The sequence below is a fragment of the Petromyzon marinus genome, unplaced genomic scaffold, assembly GCF_048934315.1.
Source record: "Petromyzon marinus isolate PM22_M1 ecotype Great Lakes invasive population unplaced genomic scaffold, UKy_Petmar_22M1.pri1.0 PM_Scaffold_11, whole genome shotgun sequence".
Taxonomy (NCBI): domain Eukaryota; kingdom Metazoa; phylum Chordata; class Hyperoartia; order Petromyzontiformes; family Petromyzontidae; genus Petromyzon; species Petromyzon marinus.
Window position 1 is genome coordinate 3,010,687 of NW_027423069.1, and position 27,464 is coordinate 3,038,150.

At 58.6% G+C, this 27,464-nt stretch overlaps 1 protein-coding gene across 1 annotated transcript; it reads right to left on the reverse strand.

Moving 5' to 3' along the window:
• Positions 1–616: 616 nt before the first annotated feature.
• Positions 617–22,288, reverse strand: LOC142922583 (something about silencing protein 10-like; the record flags this gene model as incomplete). The annotated part of the gene is made up of 6 exons (XM_076063393.1): positions 617–2,041; positions 3,856–3,963; positions 8,137–8,251; positions 12,425–12,552; positions 12,922–13,053; positions 22,208–22,288. Coding segments are annotated over 6 exons (654 nt in total), but the record flags the coding sequence as incomplete, so codon positions are not given.
• Between the last annotated feature and the right edge of the window lie 5,176 nt (positions 22,289–27,464).

Below are 27,464 nucleotides of genomic sequence, written 5' to 3' on the forward strand. Positions count from 1 at the left end.
CACCATTGAGATTCACTCTGTTGAGAGTGGCATCCTTTAATCAACCCTAGACCACACCATTGAGATTCACTCTGAGAGCGGCATCCTTTAAACCCAAGACCACACCATTGAGATTCACTCTGTTGAGAGTGGCATCCTTTAATCAACCCTAGACCACACCATTGAGATTCACTCTGAGAGCGGCATCCTTTAAACCCAAGACCACACCATTGAGATACACTCTGTTGAGAGCGGCATCCTTTATTAAACCCAAGACCACACCATTGAGATTCACTGTTGAGTGGCATCCTTTATTCAACCAAAGACCACACCATTGAGATTCACTCTGTTGAGAGAGGCATCCTTTAATCAACCCAAGACCACACCATTGAGATTTACTCTCTCGAGAGCGGCATCCTTTAATCAACCAAAGACCACACCATTGAGATTCACTCTGTTGAGTGTCATCCTTTATTTAACCAAAGACCACACCATTGAGATTCACTCTGTTGAGAGGCATCCTTTCATCAACCAAATACCACACCATTGAGATTCATCCTTTATTCAACCAAAGACCACACCATTGAGATTCACTCTGTTGAGAGTGGCATCCTTTAATCAACCCAAGACCACAACATTGAGATTCACAGTCTCTTGAGAGAGACATCCTTTATTAAACGATCCAGGTGAGAACCCCTCCCATATCCATTGATCTTCACGAATTAATAAAACAAAAACCCCAACAATTATTGTACAATGGTACAGTCCAAACTGTTGACATCTAAGCCACGAAACACGCCACCACCCCCAACACCTCAGCCATTGTGGTACAGCCCAATCGTGAATGGACCCGACTCTGCTTTTGCTGCTGCTGATGATGAGACACTGAATGTGGAAACCTGTGGTGTTGCCCATGAACATCTGGGGTAGTTCACCAGCCTGGGTCTGGGTGTCTCTCTCTCTCAGGGGGTTCACGATGGCCGTGTCAGAGACACTGAGACCCTGGGTCTGGGTGTCTCTCTCAGGGGGTTCACAATGGCCGTGTCAGAGACACTGAGACCCTGGGTTTGGGTGTCTCTCTCTCAGGGGGTTCACGATGGCCGTGTCGGAGACACTGAGAGCCTGGGTCTGGGTGTCTCTCTCTCTCTCAGGGGGTTCACGATGGCCGTGTCAGAGACACTGAGACCCTGGGTCTGGGTGTCTCTCTCTCTCAGGGGGTTCACGATGGCCGTGTCGGAGACACTGAGAGCCTGGGTCTGGGTGTCTCTCTCTCTCTCAGGGGGTTCACGATGGCCGTGTCGGAGACACTGAGACCCTGGGTCTGGGTGTCTCTCTCTCAGGGGGTTCACGATGGCCGTGTCAGAGACACTGAGACCCTGGGTCTGGGTGTCTCTCTCTCAGGGGGTTCACGATGGCCGTGTCAGAGACACTGAGACCCTGGGTCTGGGTCTCTCTCTCAGGGGGTTCACGATGGCCGTGTCAGAGACACTGAGACCCTGGGTCTGGGTGTCTCTCTCTCTCAGGGGGTTCACGATGGCCGTGTCGGAGACACTGAGAGCCTGGGTCTGGGTGTCTCTCTCTCTCTCAGGGGGTTCACGATGGCCGTGTCGGAGACACTGAGACCCTGGGTCTGGGTGTCTCTCTCTCTCAGGGGGTTCACAATGGCTGTGTCAGAGACACTGAGACCCTGGGTCTGGATGTCTCTCTCTCTCAGGGGGTTCACGATGGCCGTGTCAGAGACACTGAGAGCCTGGGTCTGGGTGTCTCCCTCTCTCTCTCAGGGGGTTCACGATGGCCGTGTCAGAGACACTGAGACCCTGGGTCTGGGTGTCTCTCTCTCTCTCAGGGGGTTCACGATGGCCGTGTCAGACACACACACACACACACGTGTGTGTGTGTGTGCGTGCGTGCAGGGGGTGAATGGCGAGCGTGGCGATGATGGGTGGGATGTCCGGTTGCGCCACCGCCGCCGCTACTTAAGCTTGATGCTCTTCTTGACTCCGGCGCGGATTCCGGAGAATTCCCCTCCGTAGCGAACAATCTCAGAACGGACTACACGGACCTGCGGAGGGGGAGGGAGGGGGGGGGGTGAAGACCGACAGCTCCATCATTAAATCTTGGATCTTCGAAAGCATCACCACCATCATCATCATCATAATCACCACCATCATCATCATAATCACCATCACCACCATCATCACCATCACCACAATCATCACCATCATCACGATCATCACCACCATCATCACCACCATCATCACCATCACCACAATCATCACCATCATCATCATCTATCATCATCATAATCATCACCATCACCACCATCATCAGCATCATCATCATCTGCTATCATCATCATAATCATCACCATCATCATCACCATCACCACCATCATCACCATCACCATCATCACCATCATCACCATCATCATCACTGTTATCATCATCATCATAATCATCACCACCATCACCACCATCATCATCACTGCTATCATCATCATCATAATCATAATCACCACCACCATCATCACCATCACCACAATCATCACCATCATCATCACTGCTATCATCATCACTGCTATCATCATCATCATAATCACCACCACCATCATCACCATCAATGTCATCACCATCATCATCCTCATCACCATCACCACCATGTCTAGCGTCATCATCATCGCTGCTATTATCATCATCGCTGCCATCATCATCATCATCATCACTGCCATCATCATCATCATCACTGCCATCATCATGATCACTGCCATCATCATCATCACTGCTATCATCATCATCATCACCATCACTGCCATCATCATCATCACTGCTATCATTATCATCACCATCACTGCCATCATCATCATCACTGCCATCATCATCACTGCTATCATCATCATTACCGCTACCATCATCATCATCATCATTGCTATCATCATCATCACTGCTATCATCATCACTGCTATCATCATCACTGCTATCATCATCACTGCCATCATCATCACTGCCATCATCATCACTGCCATCATCATCACTGCCATCATCATCACTATCATCATCATCACTATCATCATCATCACTGCTATCATCATCATCACTACCATCATCATCACTGCCATCATCATCATTACCGCTACCATCATCATCATTGCTATCATCATCATCATTGCCATCATCATCACTGCTATCATCATCATCACTGCTATCATCATCACTGTTATCATCATCACTGCCATCATCATCATCACTGCTATCATCATCACTGCTATCATCATCACTGCCATCATCATCACTGCCATCATCATCACTGCCATCATCATCTTCATCATCACTGCTATCATCATCATCATCACTATCATCATCATCACTGCTATCATCATCATTACCGCTACCATCATCATCATCATTGCTATCATCATCATTGCCATCATCATCACTGCTATCATCATCATCATCACTGCTATCATCATCACTGTTATCATCATCATCATCATCACTGCCATCATCATCATCACCAATACCACTACCATCATAGTCATCATCATCACCGCCAGCATCATCATCATCATCATTGCTATCATCATCATCATTGCCATCATCATCACTGCTATCATCATCACTGCTATCATCATCACTGTTATCATCATCATCATCACTGCCATCATCATCACTGCTATCATCATCACTGCCATCATCACCATCACTGCCATCATCATCATCATCACTGCCATCATCATCATCATCACTGCCATCATCATCACCACTACCACTACCATCATCGTCATCATCATCACCGCCAGCATCATCATCACGATCTCCACCATCATCATCACGATCTCCACCACCAGCACCACGATCTCCACCACCAGGCCCGCCTGACCTGTCCCGCCCGGCGAATCTTGGCCCTACGGAACTTCTCGCGATGTTTGACGCGGGGATTGCGGTCCAGCTTATTACGCTTCGCCGTGAGTCCTCGGTTCCGGGAAATCTGCACCACGGATAACGCAGACGCCACCACCACCATCAACAACAACAACAACTAACAACAACAACCACTAACAACACCAACAACAACCACCAACAACAACAACAACCACCAACAACAACTACAGACGCCACCACCACCATCAACAACAACAACAACAACCAGTAACAACAACAACAACAACCACCAACAACAACAACCACCAACAACAACTACAACCACCAACAACAACCACCAACAACAACCAACAACAACCACCACCGTCAACACCACCAACAACAACAACAACCACTAACAACACCAACAACAACCACCAACAACAACAACCACCACCGTCAACACCACCACCAACAACAACAACAACCACCAACAACAACAACAACAACGACAACCAACAACAACAACCACCACCACCAACAACCACCACCACAGACGCCACCACAACCACCACCGTCAACACCACCACCAACAACAACAACCACCAACAACAACAACCACCGTCAACACCACAACCGTCAAACACCACAAACACCGTCAACACCAACAACAACAACAACCACCACCACAGACGTCACCACAACCACCGTCAACACCACCACCACTACCGCCGCCATAACCACCACAACCACTAACACCACCACCTACCATCACCACAACCACCAACAACAACCACCACTACAGACGCCACCACCACCACCGTCAACACCACCACCACTACCGCCGCCATAACCACAACCACCACCACCACCACCAACAACAACCACCACCACCACCGTCACCACCAAAACGAGCCGTGAGTGGTGAGCGTGAGTGGTGAGCGTGAGTGGTGAGTGGTGAGCGTGAGCGGTGAGTTGTGAGGTGTGAGTGGTGAGCGTGAGTGGTGAGTGGTGAGCGGTGAGTAGTGAGTGGTGAGCGTGTGTGGTGAGCGTGAGTGGTGAGTGGTGAGCATGAGTGGTGAGCGTGAGTGGTGAGTGGTGAGCGGTGAGCGGTGAGTGGTGAGCGTGAGTGGTGAGCGGTGAGCGTGAGCGGTGAGCGTGAGTGGTGAGCGTGAGTGGTGAGTTGTGAGGTGTGAGTGGTGAGCGTGAGTGGTGAGCGTGAGTGGTGAGTTGTGAGGTGTGAGTGGTGAGTGTGAGTGGTGAGCATGAGCGGTGAGTGGTCAGCATGAGTGGTGAGCGGTGAGCGTGAGTGGTGAGCGTGAGTGGTGAGTTGTGAGGTGTGAGTGGTGAGCGTGAGTGGTGAGCGTGAGTGGTGAGCGTGAGTGGTGAGCGTGAGTGGTGAGTGGTGAGCGTGAGTGGTGAGCGTGAGCGGTGAGTTGTGAGGTGTGAGTGGTGAGCGTGAGTGGTGAGCGTGAGTGGTGAGTGGTGAGTGTGAGTGGTGAGCGTGAGTGGTGAGCGTGAGTGGTGAGTGGTGAGCGTGAGTGGTGAGCGTGAGTGGTGAGCGTGAGCGGTGAGTTGTGAGGTGTGAGTGGTGAGCGTGAGTGGTGAGCGTGAGTGGTGAGTGGTGAGTGTGAGTGGTGAGCGTGAGTGGTGAGCGTGAGTGGTGAGTTGTGAGGTGTGAGTGGTGAGCGTGAGTGGTGAGCGTGAGTGGTGAGCGTGAGTGGTGAGTGGTGAGCGTGAGTGGTGAGTGGTGAGGTGTGAGTGGTGAGCGTGAGTGGTGAGTGGTGAGCGTGAGTGGTGAGCGTGAGTGGTGAGCGTGAGTGGTGAGCGTGAGCGGTGAGTGGTCAGCATGAGTGGTGAGCGGTGAGCGTGAGCGGTGAGTGGTGAGTGTGAGTGGTGAGCATGAGTGGTGAGCGTGAGTGGTGAGTGGTGAGCGTGAGTGGTGAGCGTGAGTGGTGAGCGTGAGTGGTGAGACGTGAGTGGTGAGCGTGAGCGGTGAGTGGTCAGCATGAGTGGTGAGCGGTGAGCGTGAGCGGTGAGCGTGAGCGGTGAGTGGTGAGGTGTGAGTGGTGAGCGTGAGTGGTGAGCGTGAGTGGTGAGACGTGAGTGGTGAGCGTGAGCGGTGAGTGGTCAGCATGAGTGGTGAGCAGTGAGCGTGAGCGGTGAGTGGTGAGTGTGAGTGGTGAGTGTGAGTGGTGAGCGTGAGTGGTGAGCGTGAGTGGTGAGTGGTGAGCGTGAGTGGTGAGCGTGAGTGGTGAGCGTGAGCGGTGAGCGTGAGTGGTGAGACGTGAGTGGTGAGCGTGAGCGGTGAGTGGTCAGCATGAGTGGTGAGCGGTGAGCGTGAGCGGTGAGCGTGAGCGGTGAGGTGTGAGTGGTGAGCGTGAGTGGTGAGCGTGAGTGGTGAGTTGTGAGGTGTGAGTGGTGAGCGGTGAGCGTGAGTGGTGAGCGTGAGTGGTGAGCGTGAGTGGTGAGCGTGAGTGGTGAGCGTAAGTGGTGAGTGGTGAGTGGTGAGCGTGAGTGGTGAGTGGTGAGCGTGAGTGGTGAGCGTGAGTGGTGAGCATGAGTAGTGAGTGGTGAGCGTGAGTGGTGAGCGTGAGCGGTGAGTGGTCAGCATGAGTGGTGAGCGGTGAGCGTGAGTGGTGAGTTGTGAGGTGTGAGTGGTGAGCGTGAGTGGTGAGCGTGAGTGGTGAGCGTGAGTGGTGAGCATGAGTAGTGAGTGGTGAGCGTGAGTGGTGAGCGTGAGCGGTGAGTGGTCAGCATGAGTGGTGAGCGGTGAGCGTGAGTGGTGAGTTGTGAGGTGTGAGTGGTGAGCGTGAGTGGTGAGCGTGAGTGGTGAGCGTGAGTGGTGAGCGTGAGTGATGAGTGGTGAGCGTGAGTGGTGAGTGGTGAGCGTGAGTAGTGAGTGGTGAGCGTGAGCGGCGAGTTGTGAGGTGTGAGTGGTGAGCGTGAGTGGTGAGCGTGAGTGCTGAGTGGTGAGTGTGAGTGGTGAGCGTGAGTGGTGAGCGTGAGTGGTGAGTGTGAGTGGTGAGCGTGAGTGGTGAGCGTGAGTGTGAGTGGTGAGCGTGAGTGGTGAGCGTGAGTGGTGAGCGTGAGCGGTGAGCGTGAGTGGTGAGACGTGAGTGGTGAGCGTGAGTGGTGAGTGGTCAGCATGAGTGGTGAGCGGTGAGCGTGAGCGGTGAGCGTGAGCGGTGAGTGGTGAGGTGTGAGTGGTGAGCGTGAGTGGTGAGCGTGAGTGGTGAGTTGTGAGGTGTGAGTGGTGAGCGGTGAGCGTGAGTGGTGAGCGTGAGTGGTGAGCGTGAGTGGTGAGCGTGAGTGGTGAGCGTAAGTGGTGAGTGGTGAGTGGTGAGCGTGAGTGGTGAGTGGTGAGCGTGAGTGGTGAGCATGAGTAGTGAGTGGTGAGCGTGAGTGGTGAGCGTGAGCGGTGAGTGGTCAGCATGAGTGGTGAGCGGTGAGCGTGAGTGGTGAGTTGTGAGGTGTGAGTGGTGAGCGTGAGTGGTGAGCGTGAGTGGTGAGCATGAGTGGTGAGCGTGAGTGATGAGTGGTGAGCGTGAGTGGTGAGTGGTGAGCGTGAGTAGTGAGTGGTGAGCGTGAGCGGCGAGTTGTGAGGTGTGAGTGGTGAGCGTGAGTGGTGAGCGTGAGTGCTGAGTGGTGAGTGTGAGTGGTGAGCGTGAGTGGTGAGCGTGAGTGGTGAGTGTGAGTGGTGAGTGTGAGTGGTGAGCGTGAGTGGTGAGCGTGAGTGTGAGTGGTGAGTGTGAGTGGTGAGCGTGAGTGGTGAGCGTGAGGTGAGTGGTGAGCGTGAGTGGTGAGCGTGAGTGGTGAGCGTGAGTGGTGAGCATGAGCGGTGAGCGTGAGTGGTGAGCGTGAGTGGTGAGACGTGAGTGGTGAGACGTGAGTGGTGAGCGTGAGCGGTGAGTGGTCAGCATGAGTGGTGAGCGGTGAGCGTGAGCGCGAGCGGTGAGTGGTGAGGTGTGAGTGGTGAGCGTGAGTGGTGAGCGTGAGTGGTGAGTTGTGAGGTGTGAGTGGTGAGCGTGAGCGGTGAGTGTGAGTGGTGAGCGTGAGTGGTCAGCATGAGTGGTGAGCGGTGAGCGTGAGCGGTGAGCGCGAGCGGTGAGTGGTGAGGTGTGAGTGGTGAGGTGTGAGTGGTGAGCGTGAGTGGTGAGCGTGAGTGGTGAGTTGTGAGGTGTGAGTGGTGAGCGTGAGCGGTGAGTGTGAGTGGTGAGCGTGAGTGGTGAGCATGAGTGGTGAGCGTGAGTGGTGAGGTGTGAGTGGTGAGCGTGAGTGGTGAGGCTTGCGTGCTCACCTGGTGAGTGATGGCACGTTTACCACCATCGCCGTCGCCACCGTCGCCATCACCGGCGGGAGACTTCAACTCTTCACTTGCGGTCAGAACGCTCCTCCTCATCATCATCCTCTTACTGTACACAGCACACACACAGGGTGAGGGGAGGGGGGAGACACGGGGGGGGGGGTGAGACACGGGGGGGGGTGAGACACAACAACAACCGCCATTCGCCACTAAGTGGCGGTGACGTCACCACGACGCTTGTGCCAGGCTAGGTGCACGTTGAGGCTATCACGTGAAGTGTCGAACGCCCGCTGGCAGGAGGTCACGGGGCAGACCCAGCAGGTGCCACGGGTCGACTGACTGAGATGACTGGCTGATGCACCACCTGTGCCCCCTTACTGTGCCAAACCGCTGTGCTTTAGCCACCCGGCGCTCCGCTCGTTGTTGTGAGCGTCGCTCCTCCGCCCTCCGTTGTTGTTGGAGGGCGACTGCCTCCAACTGCCCAGTAGCAGCGTCCTTCACGAGCCTCCTCCACAGAGGCCGATCTTGACACCGCTGGTACCAGTCATCGGCAAGTCCACTCAGCTCCACGTCCTCCTGTACCACATCACTCCATCTCTTCTCTAGGCCGTGCCGCACCCGTTTAGCCCCCTCAATCCGGCCGAACAAAAGCTGTTTCGGCATGCGGTGGCTGGGCATGCGGGCAACATGACCCAGCCATCGCAGCCTTGCCCGCCGGAGGAGCTCACCGATGGGACCTTGCCCAGATCTTTCAAGAATTTGTGAGCTCCTCACACAATCCAGTCTGGTTAAACCCAGCATGGATCGTAGGCAGGCCAGCCTAAATGTTTCTAACCGGCGAAGATGTTCCATTAGGGGGGTCCACGTTTCGCAAGCGTAGAGAAGGGAGGGAATGACCGTGGCCGAGAAGACCTGAAGCTTCGTGCGGAGCGACAGACCAGGTAGCTTCCACACAGCGTTACGCAACCGATGAAAAGATATTGCCGCTCAACTGATTCGGAGTGAGACCTCTGCTGTTAAACTGGAGCCGGTCATAAGCACACTGCCTGGGTATGGGAAACTCTCCACTCTCTCCACAACTGCCCTATCACCGATTGGGAGTTGTGGGGGTGGAGTGTCCGATGGTACAAATACCCAGGCAGGTGCTTAGTTTTGGTGGGGCTGATGGTAAGGCCCCACCTCTTAGTGGCACGCTCCAGTCTCAGCAGCAGCGTCTCCAACTCCTCCTCTGAATGAGCAGCTATTACCAAATCATCAGCATACATAACGTGATTGAGCAATAGGGAGCCATCCCTTGACCGCACGCGGGCATCGATCAGCCTCCCATTATATCTGTACCATATGGAGATTCCCCCGGTACAGCTATTGAAGGCTTCACGAACTACGTGGTCAAAATAGATGTGAAATAATGTGGGAGCCAGAAGACATCCCTGTCGCACCCCAAGGTGTACAAGGAATGGCTCTGACTTACCCGGGCCCGCTCACCATCATGAAGGTCCTTAATGATCGTGAGCAGAGGGTCAGGTACTCCAAAAGCACGAAGAACAACCCAGAGCCCAGGCCTACTGATGGTATCATAGGCCTTGACCAGGTCAATAAAGCAGAGATGTAGGTCTTGTTGGAATTCCCTACACCTCTGCTGTAGCAGACGGACAGAAAATATGGCATTTGTGCAGGACCGCCCTTTGCTGAAACCGCATTGGGGCTCCGCAAGCCTCTCCTCAGCGTGCCTGGCAAGGCGATGCTGATTAATCCTTGCCAGGACCTTTCCCGGCACACTGAGGAGTGAGATGCCCATGTAGTTGTTACAGTCTGTGCGGAACCCGTCCAGTGGTCCAGACTGTTGTTATGATGTCATATAGGGCAGTCTGTGCACAAACGCCACCCTCCCTCAGCATTTCGCTTGGGAGATCATCTCTGCCCGCTGCCTTTCCTGGTCTCAGACTCCGGATCGCCTTCAGTACTTCCTCAACAGATGGCACCTCAGCCAGCCACTCACAGGGGGTGACTTCTTCCAATATTTGAGGCACCGCAGCCTCAGCAGGGTCATCCCCACTTTGTGCCACGATGTTTTCCTGGCTGAGGGATTTTCCCTCCCCCAGGACCTCACAGAAATGCTCAGCAAATCTGCAAACCTGTTCCTGGGGGTCGGAGATTGGATCACCGTTTTTCCCCTAATGATGGTAATAGGTATGGCGCTGCAGGTTACTTTTTTGATGGAGTTAAATAGAGATTTGTGATCACGGGCCACTGAGGCAGACTCCATCTCCTCAGCAACCCACGACCACCACCCATCCTTGCAGCGCCTCACGGCTCTCCGAACCTCCGAGCGAAGGCTGCGGTAAGCCTCCTCATTCTCTGACGTGGGATTCTGTAGCCGATGACAGTGGGCCTGTCGCTTTTTCTCAACCATCCTGAACACCTCCTCTGTCAGCCAGGGTCTCTGGGGAGGTCTGGACCGCGTACCCAAAGCAGCCATTGCAGCTGCATGAGTCACAGTCCTAAACCTCGCCCATTTACCCTCGACATCAGGAGGAGTCGGGGACGATGCCAATCCCAGCCGCAAGCAATGATGAAATTCTCGCTTGCAACTTTCATCAGATAACTGAGACCAGGCCACTTTAGGTTGGAATGGGGTCCTGGGTGTACACCCACCACCGGAGTAGAAGAATGGCAGGCGCATCTTACAGATGACTAGTCGATGGTCAGAGGGCAGATCAGCTCCACGGTAGGTCCTGGTGTCAAAGACATGGGCTCGCATCCGCTGGTCCATCACTATGTAGTCCAGCAGATGTTCTTGCTTGGACCCGGCATGCATCCATGATGTTGTGTGGATGCGCCGATGCCAGAACAGCGTGTTGGTAATTACAAGCCCATGGGCTGCACAAAAATCTAGCAGCCTCCTACCGTTGTTATTGAGCTGATCTGGCCCATGCCCTCCAATCACTCCAGACCAGGTGCCAGCATCATGACCAACTCGGGCATTGAAGTCACCCAACAAGATGACTCTATCCTGAGCGGCCACTTTAGCCAGCACCTGTGACAGGAGGTCATAGAAGGCATCTGACTCATCGGCTTTGCCTGCATCCCTCCACGGATATTCATCTTCGGTGGGGGCATAAGTAACCACGACCACCATTCCTCGCCTCCGGTTGATGGGAAGGTGAGCCCAAAGTAACCTGGGGCTTACAGCTTCCCACACCTCACCGCCACGCTCCCACGCCCCCTTCATTCTTTTGTTCAAAAGAAGAGCCACACCCTGTTGTTTGGCAGTCTGCTGCCCCGAGTAGAGGACTGGCCACCCCTCATGGTGGCAGGAGCCAGAGCCGGTCCACCGGACCTCCTGAATGCCGCAGAGATCCAGGCGGTACCGGTCCAGCTCCCGACAGAGGAGTGGCAGCCTCTCCTCCGCAGTGAGCGTTCGAACATTCCACGTGGCCACCCGTAGTGGCTTTTCGTTGTTTCTGGAGGAGCCCCGAGGGTAGGTATTCAATCTCCTGGCTCCGCCAATTGGCATTTGGCCAGAAGACGTCATAGACGCCTGGCCCCCCGGGGCCTCCGGCACAAGCTTATTAGTTATATATTTCAGTTTAACTCGTGGTTTAGTGGTAATTAATTGAAGGTGGAGGGGTTACCAGCCCCTCGCACCCGTCCAGAGCCCCCGTTTAGCCCCTGTGGTGGTCACAGACGCCATGAGGGGAGGAGCCAATCACAATTGGACCTCCCCCCACAGCACTGTCCACGACAGAGTTGCCCGTCCGGCACCGCGAGGAGGTAGGGGGCTTGTTTTGCCGGTGAGACACACGGAGGGGGTGAGACACAGGGGGGTGAGACACGAGGGGTGAGACACACGAGGGGGGGGTGAGACACGGGGGGTGAGACACGGGGGGTGAGACACGGGGGGTGAGACACGGGGGGTGAGACACGGGGGGTGAGACACGGGGGGTGAGACAGGAAGGGGTGAGACACGGGGGGTGAGACACGGGGGGTGAGACACGGGGGGTGAGACACGGGGGGTGAGACACACGAGGGAGGGGGTGCGACACGGGGGGTGAGACACGGGGGGGGTGAGACACGGGGTGGGTGAGACATGGGGGGTGAGACACGGGGGGTGAGACACACAGAGGGTGAGACATGGGGGGTGAGACACGGGGGGTGAGACACGGGGGGAGAGACACGGGGTGTGAGACACGGGGGGTGAGACACGGGGGGTGAGACACGGGGGGTGAGACACGGGGGGGTGAGACACGGGGGGTGAGACACACGAGGGAGGGGGTGAGACCTCTGCTTGTCTCTGCGCTTCTGCTGCAGGTTTTGAACCACGCTGTCGTAGAAGCGTAGAGCCTTTTCTGCGTCCACCTCCTCCTCCACCTCCTCCACCTCCTCCTCCACCACCTCCTCCACCTCCTCCTGAGCACGTGCCACAAATAAACCGGCGTCTCCGTCACCACCACCACCACCATCCGGGTTCAGCAGAGGGGGTCACTGTGTCCGTGTGGGTGGGTGGGGTTCACTGTGGTAGTGTGGGTGGGTGGGGTTCACGGTGTCCGTGTGGGTGGGTGTGGGTGGGTGGGGTTCACTGTGTCCGTGTGGGTGGGTGGGGTTCACTGTGGTAGTGTGGGTGGGTGGGGTTCAGGGTGGCCGTGTGGGTGGGTGGGGTTCACGGTGTCCGTGTGGGTGGGTGTGGGTGGGTGGGGTTCACTGTGTCCGTGTGGGTGGGTGGTGTTCACTGTGGGTGGGGTTCACGGTGTCCGTGTTCTATCCACTGCTGGTCCGTACCGCAGCGGGGATGGGACGGCGTGGTCGTGGTTGGTGGGAGGCCCGGGGGCCGTCGTTCCGGGCTGCGGCCTGCAGCACAGCTTTCAGCTGTGGGGCCAGACGCTCGTCCAGGGGGGACAGCCGGTCCAGCAGCTGTGGGGGAGGGGGGGGGGTCATGGGGGGGTCATGGGGGGTTCACCCACCCACCCACTACCACCCACTCACTCACTCACCCACCACCACCCACCCACCACCACCCACCCACTCACCCACCCACCCACTCACTCACCCACCCACGCACCCACACACCCACTCTCCCACCCACCCACTCTCCCACCCACCCACTCTCCCACCCACCCACCCACCACCCACCCACCCACCACCACCCACCCACCACTACCACCCACTACCACTCACACTGCGGTAGGCGAGGAGACGTGACACCACTGGGTGGTCACGTACACACCCACCCACTACCACCCACCACTACCACCCACCACCACCCACCCACTACCACTCACACTGCGGTAGGCGAGGAGACGTGACACCACTGGGTGGTCACGTACACACCCACCCACTACCACCCACCACTACCACCCACCACCACCCACCCACTACCACTCACACTGCGGTAGGCGAGGAGACGTGACACCACTGGGTGGTCACGTACACACCCACCACTACCACCCACCACTACCACCCACCACCACCACCCACCACCACTACCACCCACCACCACCACCCACCCACTACCACTCACACTGCGGTAGACGAGGAGACGTGACACCACTGGGTGGTCACGTACACACCCACCCACTACCACCCACCCACCACTACCACCCACCACTACCACCCACCACCCACCCACTACCACTCACACTGCGGTAGGCGAGGAGACGTAACACCACTGGGTGGTCACGTACACACCCACCACTACCACCCACCACTACCACCCACTACTACCCACTACCACCCACCACTACCACCCACCACCACCCACCACCCACTACCACCCACCACCACCCACCCACTACCACTCACACTGCGGTAGGCGAGGAGACGTGACACCACTGGGTGGTCACGTACACACCCACCACTACCACCCACCACTACCACCCACTACCACTCACACTGCGGTAGGCGAGGAGACGTGACACCACTGGGTGGTCACGTACACACCCACCACTACCACCCACCACTACCACCCACTACTACCCACTACCACCCACCACTACCACCCACCACCACCCACCACCCACCACCACCCACCACCCACCCACCACCACCCACCCACTACCACGCACACTGCGGTAGGCGAGGAGACGTGACACCACTGGGTGGTCACGTACACACCCACCCACTACCACCCACCACTACCACCCACTACCACCCACTACCACCCACCACTACCACCCACTACCACTCACACTGCGGTAGGCGAGGAGACGTGACACCACTGGGTGGTCACGTACACACCCACCACCACCACCCACCCACCACTACCACCCACCACTACCACCCACCACCACCACCCACCCACCACCACTCACACTGCGGTAGGCGAGGAGACGTGACACCACTGGGTGGTCACGTACACACCCACCACTACCACCCACCACTACCACCCACCACTACCACCCACCACCCACCCACCACCACTCACACTGCGGTAGGCGAGGAGACGTGACACCACTGGGTGGTCACGTACACACCCACCACTACCACCCACCACTACCACCCACCACCACCCACCCACTATCACTCACACTGCGGTAGGCGAGGAGACGTGACACCACTGGGTGGTCACGTACACACCCACCACTACCACCCACCACTACCACCCACTACCACCCACTACCACCCACCACTACCACCCACCACCCACCCACTATCACTCACACTGCGGTAGGCGAGGAGACGTGACACCACTGGGTGGTCACGTACACACCCACCACTACCACCCACCACTACCACCCACTACCACCCACTACCACCCACCACTACCACCCACCCACCACTCACACTGCGGTAGGCGAGGAGACGTGACACCACTGGGTGGTCACGTACACACCCACCACTACCACCCACCACTACCACCCACTACCACCCACTACCACCCACCACTACCACCCACCACTACCACCCACCACTCACACTGCGGTAGGCGAGGAGACGTGACACCACTGGGTGGTCACGTACACACCCACCACTACCACCCACTACCACCCACCACTACCACCCACTACCACTCACACTGCGGTAGGCGAGGAGACGTGACACCACTGGGTGGTCACGTACACACCCACCACTACCACCCACCACTACCACCCACTACCACCCACCACTACCACCCACCACCACCCACCCACTACCACTCACACTGCGGTAGGCGAGGAGACGTGACACCACTGGGTGGTCACGTACACACCCACCACTACCACCCACCACTACCACCCACCACTACCACCCACCCACTACCACCCACCACTCACACTGCGGTAGGCGAGGAGACGTGACACCACTGGGTGGTCACGTACACACCCACCACTACCACCCACCACTACCACCCACCACTACCACCCACCCACTACCACCCACCACCACTCACACTGCGGTAGGCGAGGAGACGTGACACCACTGGGTGGTCACGTACACACCCACCACTACCACCCACTACCACCCACCACTACCACCCACTACCACCCACCACTCACACTGCGGTAGGCGAGGAGACGTGACACCACTGGGTGGTCACGTACACACCCACCACTACCACCCACCACTACCACCCACCACCCACCCACCACTCACACTGTGGTAGGCGAGGAGACGTGACACCACTGGGTGGTCACGTACACACCCACCACTACCACCCACCACTACCACCCACCACCACCCACTACCACCCACCACTACCACCCACTACCACTCACACTGCGGTAGGCGAGGAGACGTGACACCACTGGGTGGTCACGTACACACCCACCACTACCACCCACCACTACCACCCACTACCACTCACACTGCGGTAGGCGAGGAGACGTGACACCACTGGGTGGTCACGTACACACCCACCACTACCACCCACCACTACCACCCACCACCCACCCACCACTCACACTGTGGTAGGCGAGGAGACGTGACACCACTGGGTGGTCACGTACACACCCACCACTACCACCCACCACTACCACCCACCACCACCCACTACCACCCACCACTACCACCCACTACCACTCACACTGCGGTAGGCGAGGAGACGTGACACCACTGGGTGGTCACGTACACACCCACCACTACCACCCACCACTACCACCCACTACCACCCACCACTACCACCCACTACCACTCACACTGCGGTAGGCGAGGAGACGTGACACCACTGGGTGGTCACGTACACACCCACCACTACCACCCACCCACTACCACCCACCACTACCACCCACTACCACTCACACTGCGGTAGGCGAGGAGACGTGACACCACTGGGTGGTCACGTACACACCCACCACTACCACCCACCACTACCACCCACCACCACCCACCCACTACCACTCACACTGCGGTAGGCGAGGAGACGTGACACCACTGGGTGGTCACGTACACACCCACCACTACCACCCACCACTACCACCCACTACCACACACTACCACCCACCACTACCACCCACCACTACCACCCACTACCACTCACACTGCGGTAGGCGAGGAGACGTGACACCACTGGGTGGTCACGTACACACCCACCCACTACCACCCACCACTACCACCCACTACCACCCACTACCACTCACACTGCGGTAGGCGAGGAGACGTGACACCACTGGGTGGTCACGTACACACCCACCACTACCACCCACTACCACCCACCACTACCACCCACTACCACTCACACTGTGGTAGGCGAGGAGACGTGACACCACTGGGTGGTCACGTACACACCCACCCACTACCACCCACCCACTACCACCCACCACCCACCCACTACCACTCACACTGTGGTAGGCGAGGAGACGTGACACCACTGGGTGGTCACGTACACACCCACCACTACCACCCACCACTACCACCCACCACCACCCACCCACCACCACTCACACTGCGGTAGGCGAGGAGACGTGACACCACTGGGTGGTCACGTACACACCCACCACCACCACCCACCACCACCACCCACTACCACCCACTACCACCCACCACCACCCACCCACTACCACTCACACTGCGGTAGGCGAGGAGACGTGACACCACTGGGTGGTCACGTACACACCCACCACCACCACCCACCACCACCACCCACTACCACCCACTACCACCCACCACCACCACCCACCCACTACCACTCACACTGCGGTAGGCGAGGAGACGTGACACCACTGGGTGGTCACGTACACACCCACCACTACCACCCACCACTACCACCCACCACTACCACCCACCACTACCACCCACTACCACTCACACTGCGGTAGGCGAGGAGACGTGACACCACTGGGTGGTCACGTACACACCCACCACTACCACCCACCACTACCACCCACTACCACCCACTACCACCCACCACCACCCACCCACTACCACTCACACTGCGGTAGGCGAGGAGACGTGACACCACTGGGTGGTCACGTACACACCCACCACTACCACCCACTACCACCCACTACCACCCACCACCACCCACCCACTACCACTCACACTGCGGTAGGCGAGGAGACGTGACACCACTGGGTGGTCACGTACACACCCACCACTACCACCCACTACCACCCACCACCACCACCCACCACCCACCCACTACCACTCACACTGTGGTAGGCGAGGAGACGTGACACCACTGGGTGGTCACGTACACACCCACCACTACCACCCACTACCACCCACCACCACCACCCACCACCCACCCACTACCACTCACACTGCGGTAGGCGAGGAGACGTGACACCACTGGGTGGTCACGTACACACCCACCACTACCACCCACCCACTACCACCCACCCACCCACCACTACCACCCACTACCACTCACACTGCGGTAGGCGAGGAGACGTGACACCACTGGGTGGTCACGTACACACCCACCACTACCACCCACCACTACCACCCACTACCACCCACTACCACCCACCACCACCACCCACCCACCACTCACACTGTGGTAGGCGAGGAGACGTGACACCACTGGGTGGTCACGTACACACCCACCACTACCACCCACTACCACCCACCACTACCACCCACCACTACCACCCACCACCACCCACCCACTACCACTCACACTGCGGTAGGCGAGGAGACGTGACACCACTGGGTGGTCACGTACACACCCACCACTACCACCCACTACCACCCACCACCACCCACCCACTACCACTCACACTGCGGTAGGCGAGGAGACGTGACACCACTGGGTGGTCACGTACACACCCACCACTACCACCCACTACCACCCACCACTACCACCCACCACTACCACTCACACTGCGGTAGGCGAGGAGACGTGACACCACTGGGTGGTCACGTACACACCCACCCACTACCACCCACCACTACCACCCACCACCACTCACACTGCGGTAGGCGAGGAGACGTGACACCACTGGGTGGTCACGTACACACCCACCACTACCACCCACCCACTACCACCCACCACTACCACCCACCACTACCACTCACACTGCGGTAGGCGAGGAGACGTGACACCACTGGGTGGTCACGTACACACCCACCCACTACCACCCACCACCCACCCACTACCACCCACTACCACCCACCACTACCACCCACTACCACTCACACTGCGGTAGGCGAGGAGACGTGACACCACTGGGTGGTCACGTACACACCCACCACTACCACCCACCACTACCACCCACCACCCACCCACCACTCACACTGTGGTAGGCGAGGAGACGTGACACCACTGGGTGGTCACGTACACACCCACCACTACCACCCACTACCACCCACTACTACCACCCACTACCACTCACACTGCGGTAGGCGAGGAGACGTGACACCACTGGGTGGTCACGTACACACCCACCACTACCACCCACCACTACCACCCACTACCACTCACACTGTGGTAGGCGAGGAGACGTGACACCACTGGGTGGTCACGTACACACCCACCACTACCACCCACTACCACCCACTACTACCACCCACTACCACTCACACTGCGGTAGGCGAGGAGACGTGACACCACTGGGTGGTCACGTACACACCCACCACTACCACCCACCACTACCACCCACTACCACTCACACTGTGGTAGGCGAGGAGACGTGACACCACTGGGTGGTCACGTACACACCCACCACTACCACCCACCCACTACCACCCACCACTACCACCCACTACCACCCACCACTACCACCCACCACCCACCCACTACCACTCACACTGCGGTAGGCGAGGAGACGTGACACCACTGGGTGGTCACGTACACACCCACCACTACCACCCACCACCACCACCCACTACCACCCACCACCACTCACACTGCGGTAGGCGAGGAGACGTGACACCACTGGGTGGTCACGTACACACCCACCACCACCACCCACCACCACCACCCACTACCACCCACTACCACCCACCACTACCACCCACTACCACCCACCACTCACACTGCGGTAGGCGAGGAGACGTGACACCACTGGGTGGTCACGTACACACCCACCACTACCACCCACCACTACCACCCACCACTACCACCCACTACCACTCACACTGTGGTAGGCGAGGAGACGTGACACCACTGGGTGGTCACGTACACACCCACCCACTACCACCCACCCACTACCACCCACCACTACCACCCACTACCACTCACACTGCGGTAGGCGAGGAGACGTGACACCACTGGGTGGTCACGTACACACACACCCACTACCACCCACCCACTACCACCCACCACTACCACCCACCACCACTCACACTGCGGTAGGCGAGGAGACGTGACACCACTGGGTGGTCACGTACACACCCACCACTACCACCCACTACCACCCACCACCACTACCACCCACCACTCACACTGTGGTAGGCGAGGAGACGTGACACCACTGGGTGGTCACGTACACACCCACCACTACCACCCACCACTACCACCCACCACCACCCACTACCACTCACACTGTGGTAGGCGAGGAGACGTGACACCACTGGGTGGTCACGTACACACCCACCACTACCACCCACCACTACCACCCACCACCACCCACTACCACTCACACTGCGGTAGGCGAGGAGACGTGACACCACTGGGTGGTCACGTACACACCCACCACTACCACCCACCACTACCACCCACCACCACCCACTACCACTCACACTGTGGTAGGCGAGGAGACGTGACACCACTGGGTGGTCACGTACACACCCACCACTACCACCCACCACCACCCACCCACCACCACTCACACTGCGGTGGGCGAGGAGACGTGACACCACTGGGTGGTCACGTACACACCCACCACTACCACCCACCACCACCCACCCACCCACCACTCACACTGTGGTAGGCGAGGAGACGTGACACCACTGGGTGGTCACGTACACACCCACCACTACCACCCACTACTACCACCCACTACCACCCACTACCACTCACACTGTGGTAGGCGAGGAGACGTGACACCACTGGGTGGTCACGTACACACCCACCACTACCACCCACCCACCACCACCCACCACTACCACCCACCACCACTCACACTGCGGTAGGCGAGGAGACGTGACACCACTGGGTGGTCACGTACACACCCACCACTACCACCCACCACTACCACCCACCACCCACCCACCACTACCACCCACTACCACCCACCACTACCACCCACCACTCACACTGTGGTAGGCGAGGAGACGTGACACCACTGGGTGGTCACGTACACACCCACCCACTACCACCCACCACTACCACCCACCACTCACACTGTGGTAGGCGAGGAGACGTGACACCACTGGGTGGTCACGTACACACCCACCACTACCACCCACCACTACCACCCACCACCCACCCACCACTACCACCCACTACCACCCACCACTACCACCCACCACTCACACTGTGGTAGGCGAGGAGACGTGACACCACTGGGTGGTCACGTACACACCCACCACTACCCACCCACTACCACCCACCACTACCACCCACTACCACTCACACTGTGGTAGGCGAGGAGACGTGACACCACTGGGTGGTCACGTACACACCCACCACTACCACCCACCACCACTACCACCCACCACTCACACTGTGGTAGGCGAGGAGACGTGACACTACTGGGTGGTCACGTACACACCCACCACTACCACCCACCACTACCACCCACCACCCACCCACCACTACCACCCACTACCACCCACCACTACCACCCACCACTCACACTGTGGTAGGCGAGGAGACGTGACACCACTGGGTGGTCACGTACACACCCACCCACTACCACCCACCACTACCACCCACCACTCACACTGTGGTAGGCGAGGAGACGTGACACCACTGGGTGGTCACGTACACACCCACCACTACCACCCACCACTACCACCCACCACCCACCCACCACTACCACCCACTACCACCCACCACTACCACCCACCACTCACACTGTGGTAGGCGAGGAGACGTGACACCACTGGGTGGTCACGTACACACCCACCACTACCCACCCACTACCACCCACCACTACCACCCACTACCACTCACACTGCGGTAGGCGAGGAGACGTGACACCACTGGGTGGTCACGTACACACCCACCACTACCACCCACTACCACCCACCACCCACCCACTACCACTCACACTGCGGTAGGCGAGGAGACGTGACACCACTGGGTGGTCACGTACACACCCACCACTACCACCCACTACCACCCACCACTACCACCCACTACCACTCACACTGTGGTAGGCGAGGAGACGTGACACCACTGGGTGGTCACGTACACACCCACCACTACCACCCACTACCACCCACCACTACCACCCACTACCACTCACACTGTGGTAGGCGAGGAGACGTGACACCACTGGGTGGTCACGTACACACCCACCACTACCACCCACCACTACCACCCACTACCACTCACACTGTGGTAGGCGAGGAGACGTGACACCACTGGGTGGTCACGTACACACCCACCACTACCACCCACCCACTACCACCCACCCACTACCACCCACTACCACTCACACTGTGGTAGGCGAGGAGACGTGACACCACTGGGTGGTCACGTACACACCCACCACTACCACCCACTACCACCCACCACTACCACCCACCCACCACCACTCACACTGTGGTATGCGAGGAGACGTGACACCACTGGGTGGTCACGTACACACCCACCACTACCACCCACCACTACCACCCACCACTACCACCCACCACTACCACCCACCACCACCCACCACTACCACCCACCCACCACCACTCACACTGTGGTAGGTGAGGAGACGTGACACCACTGGGTGGTCACGTACACACCCACCACTACCACCCACCACTACCACCCACCACCACCCACCACTACCACCCACCACCACCCACCCACTACCACCCACCCACCACCACTCACACTGTGGTAGGTGAGGAGACGTGACACCACTGGGTGGTCACGTACACACCCACCACTACCACCCACCACTACCACCCACCACCACCCACCACTACCACCCACCACCACCCACCCACTACCACCCACCCACCACCACTCACACTGTGGTAGGTGAGGAGACGTGACACCACTGGGTGGTCACGTACACACCCACCACTACCACCCACCACCACCACCACCCACCACCACCCACCCACTACCACTCACACTGTGGTAGGCGAGGAGACGTGACACCACTGGGTGGTCACGTACACACCCACCACTACCACCCACTACCACCCACCACTACCACCCACTACCACTCACACTGTGGTAGGCGAGGAGACGTGACACCACTGGGTGGTCACGTACACACCCACCACTACCACCCACTACCACCCACTACCACCCACCACCCACCCACCACTCACACTGTGGTAGGCGAGGAGACGTGACACCACTGGGTGGTCACGTACACACCCACCACTACCACCCACCACCACCACCCACTACCACCCACTACCACTCACACTGTGGTAGGCGAGGAGACGTGACACCACTGGGTGGTCACGTACACACCCACCACTACCACCCACTACCACCCACTACCACCCACCACCCACCCACCACTCACACTGTGGTAGGCGAGGAGACGTGACACCACTGGGTGGTCACGTACACACCCACCACTACCACCCACCACTACCACCCACTACCACTCACACTGTGGTAGGCGAGGAGACGTGACACCACTGGGTGGTCACGTACACACCCACCACTACCACCCACCCACTACCACCCACCCACTACCACCCACTACCACTCACACTGTGGTAGGCGAGGAGACGTGACACCACTGGGTGGTCACGTACACACCCACCACTACCACCCACTACCACCCACCACTACCACCCACCCACCACCACTCACACTGTGGTATGCGAGGAGACGTGACACCACTGGGTGGTCACGTACACACCCACCACTACCACCCACCACTACCACCCACCACTACCACCCACCACTACCACCCACCACCACCCACCACTACCACCCACCCACCACCACTCACACTGTGGTAGGTGAGGAGACGTGACACCACTGGGTGGTCACGTACACACCCACCACTACCACCCACCACTACCACCCACCACCACCCACCACTACCACCCACCACCACCCACCCACTACCACCCACCCACCACCACTCACACTGTGGTAGGTGAGGAGACGTGACACCACTGGGTGGTCACGTACACACCCACCACTACCACCCACCACTACCACCCACCACCACCCACCACTACCACCCACCACCACCCACCCACTACCACCCACCCACCACCACTCACACTGTGGTAGGTGAGGAGACGTGACACCACTGGGTGGTCACGTACACACCCACCACTACCACCCACCACCACCACCACCCACCACCACCCACCCACTACCACTCACACTGTGGTAGGCGAGGAGACGTGACACCACTGGGTGGTCACGTACACACCCACCACTACCACCCACTACCACCCACCACTACCACCCACTACCACTCACACTGTGGTAGGCGAGGAGACGTGACACCACTGGGTGGTCACGTACACACCCACCACTACCACCCACTACCACCCACTACCACCCACCACCCACCCACCACTCACACTGTGGTAGGCGAGGAGACGTGACACCACTGGGTGGTCACGTACACACCCACCACTACCACCCACCACCACCACCCACTACCACCCACTACCACTCACACTGTGGTAGGCGAGGAGACGTGACACCACTGGGTGGTCACGTACACACCCACCACTACCACCCACTACCACCCACCACCCACCACCCACTACCACTCACACTGTGGTAGGCGAGGAGACGTGACACCACTGGGTGGTCACGTACACACCCACCACTACCACCCACTACCACCCACCACCCACCACCCACTACCACTCACACTGTGGTAGGCGAGGAGACGTGACACCACTGGGTGGTCACGTACACACCCACCACTACCACCCACCACTACCACCCACCACTACCACCCACCACTACCACCCACTACCACTCACACTGTGGTAGGCGAGGAGACGTGACACCACTGGGTGGTCACGTACACACCCACCACTACCACCCACCACTACCACCCACTACCACTCACACTGTGGTAGGCGAGGAGACGTGACACCACTGGGTGGTCACGTACACACCCACCCACTACCACCCACCACTACCACCCACCACCACCCACCCACCACTCACACTGTGGTAGGCGAGGAGACGTGACACCACTGGGTGGTCACGTACACACCCACCACTACCACCCACTACCACCCACCACTACCACCCACCACTACCACCCACTACCACTCACACTGTGGTAGGCGAGGAGACGTGACACCACTGGGTGGTCACGTACACACCCACCCACTACCACCCACCACTACCACCCACCACTACCACCCACTACCACTCACACTGTGGTAGGCGAGGAGACGTGACACCACTGGGTGGTCACGTACACACCCACCACTACCACCCACCACTACCACCCACTACCACCCACCCACTACCACTCACACTGTGGTAGGCGAGGAGACGTGACACCACTGGGTGGTCACGTACACACCCACCACTACCACCCACCACTACCACCCACTACCACCCACCCACTACCACTCACACTGTGGTAGGCGAGGAGACGTGACACCACTGGGTGGTCACGTACACACCCACCACTACCACCCACCACTACCACCCACTACCATCCACCCACTACCACTCACACTGTGGTAGGCGAGGAGACGTGACACCACTGGGTGGTCACGTACACACCCACCACTACCACCCACCACTACCACCCACTACCACCCACCCACTACCACTCACACTGTGGTAGGCGAGGAGACGTGACACCACTGGGTGGTCACGTACACACCCACCACTACCACCCACCACTACCACCCACTACCACCCACCCACTACCACTCACACTGTGGTAGGCGAGGAGACGTGACACCACTGGGTGGTCACGTACACACCCACCCACTACCACCCACCACTACCACCCACCACTACCACCCACTACCACTCACACTGCGGTAGGTGAGGAGACGTGACACCACTGGGTGGTCACGTACACACCCACCACTACCACCCACCACTACCACCCACTACCACCCACCCACTACCACTCACACTGTGGTAGGCGAGGAGACGTGACACCACTGGGTGGTCACGTACACACCCACCACTACCACCCACCACTACCACCCACTACCACCCACCCACTACCACTCACACTGTGGTAGGCGAGGAGACGTGACACCACTGGGTGGTCACGTACACACCCACCACTACCACCCACCACTACCACCCACTACCACCCACCCACTACCACTCACACTGTGGTAGGCGAGGAGACGTGACACCACTGGGTGGTCACGTACACACCCACCACTACCACCCACCACTACCACCCACCACTACCACCCACCACCACTCACACTGTGGTAGGCGAGGAGACGTGACACCACTGGGTGGTCACGTACACACCCACCACTACCACCCACCACTACCACCCACCACTACCACCCACTACCACTCACACTGTGGTAGGCGAGGAGACGTGACACCACTGGGTGGTCACGTACACACCCACCACTACCACCCACCACCACCACCCACTACCACCCACTACCACTCACACTGTGGTAGGCGAGGAGACGTGACACCACTGGGTGGTCACGTACACACCCACCACTACCACCCACCACCACCCACCACTACCACCCACCCACTACCACCCACCACCACTACCACCCACTACCACTCACACTGTGGTAGGCGAGGAGACGTGACACCACTGGGTGGTCACGTACACACCCACCACTACCACCCACCACTACCACCCACCACTACCACCCACCACCACCCACCCACTACCACTCACACTGTGGTAGGCGAGGAGACGTGACACCACTGGGTGGTCACGTACACACCCACCACTACCACCCACCACTACCACCCACCACTACCACCCACTACCACTCACACTGTGGTAGGCGAGGAGACGTGACACCACTGGGTGGTCACGTACACACCCACCACTACCACCCACCACCACCACCCACTACCACCCACCCACCACTCACACTGTGGTAGGCGAGGAGACGTGACACCACTGGGTGGTCACGTACACACCCACCACTACCACCCACCACCACCACCCACTACCACCCACCCACCACTCACACTGTGGTAGGCGAGGAGACGTGACACCACTGGGTGGTCACGTACACACCCACCACTACCACCCACCACTACCACCCACCACCACCACCCACCACTCACACTGTGGTAGGCGAGGAGACGTGACACCACTGGGTGGTCACGTACACACCCACCACTACCACCCACCCACTACCACCCACCACTACCACCCACTACCACTCACACTGTGGTAGGCGAGGAGACGTGACACCACTGGGTGGTCACGTACACACCCACCACTACCACCCACCACTACCACCCACCACTACCACCCACTACCACTCACACTGTGGTAGGCGAGGAGACGTGACACCACTGGGTGGTCACGTACACACCCACCACTACCACCCACCACCACCACCCACCACTACCACCCACCACTACCACTCACACTGTGGTAGGCGAGGAGACGTGACACCACTGGGTGGTCACGTACACACCCACCCACTACCACCCACCACTACCACCCACCACCACTCACACTGCGGTAGGCGAGGAGACGTGACACCACTGGGTGGTCACGTACACACCCACCACTACCACCCACCACTACCACCCACCACCACTCACACTGCGGTAGGCGAGGAGACGTGACACCACTGGGTGGTCACGTACACACCCACCACTACCACCCACCACTACCACCCACCACCACTCACACTGTGGTAGGCGAGGAGACGTG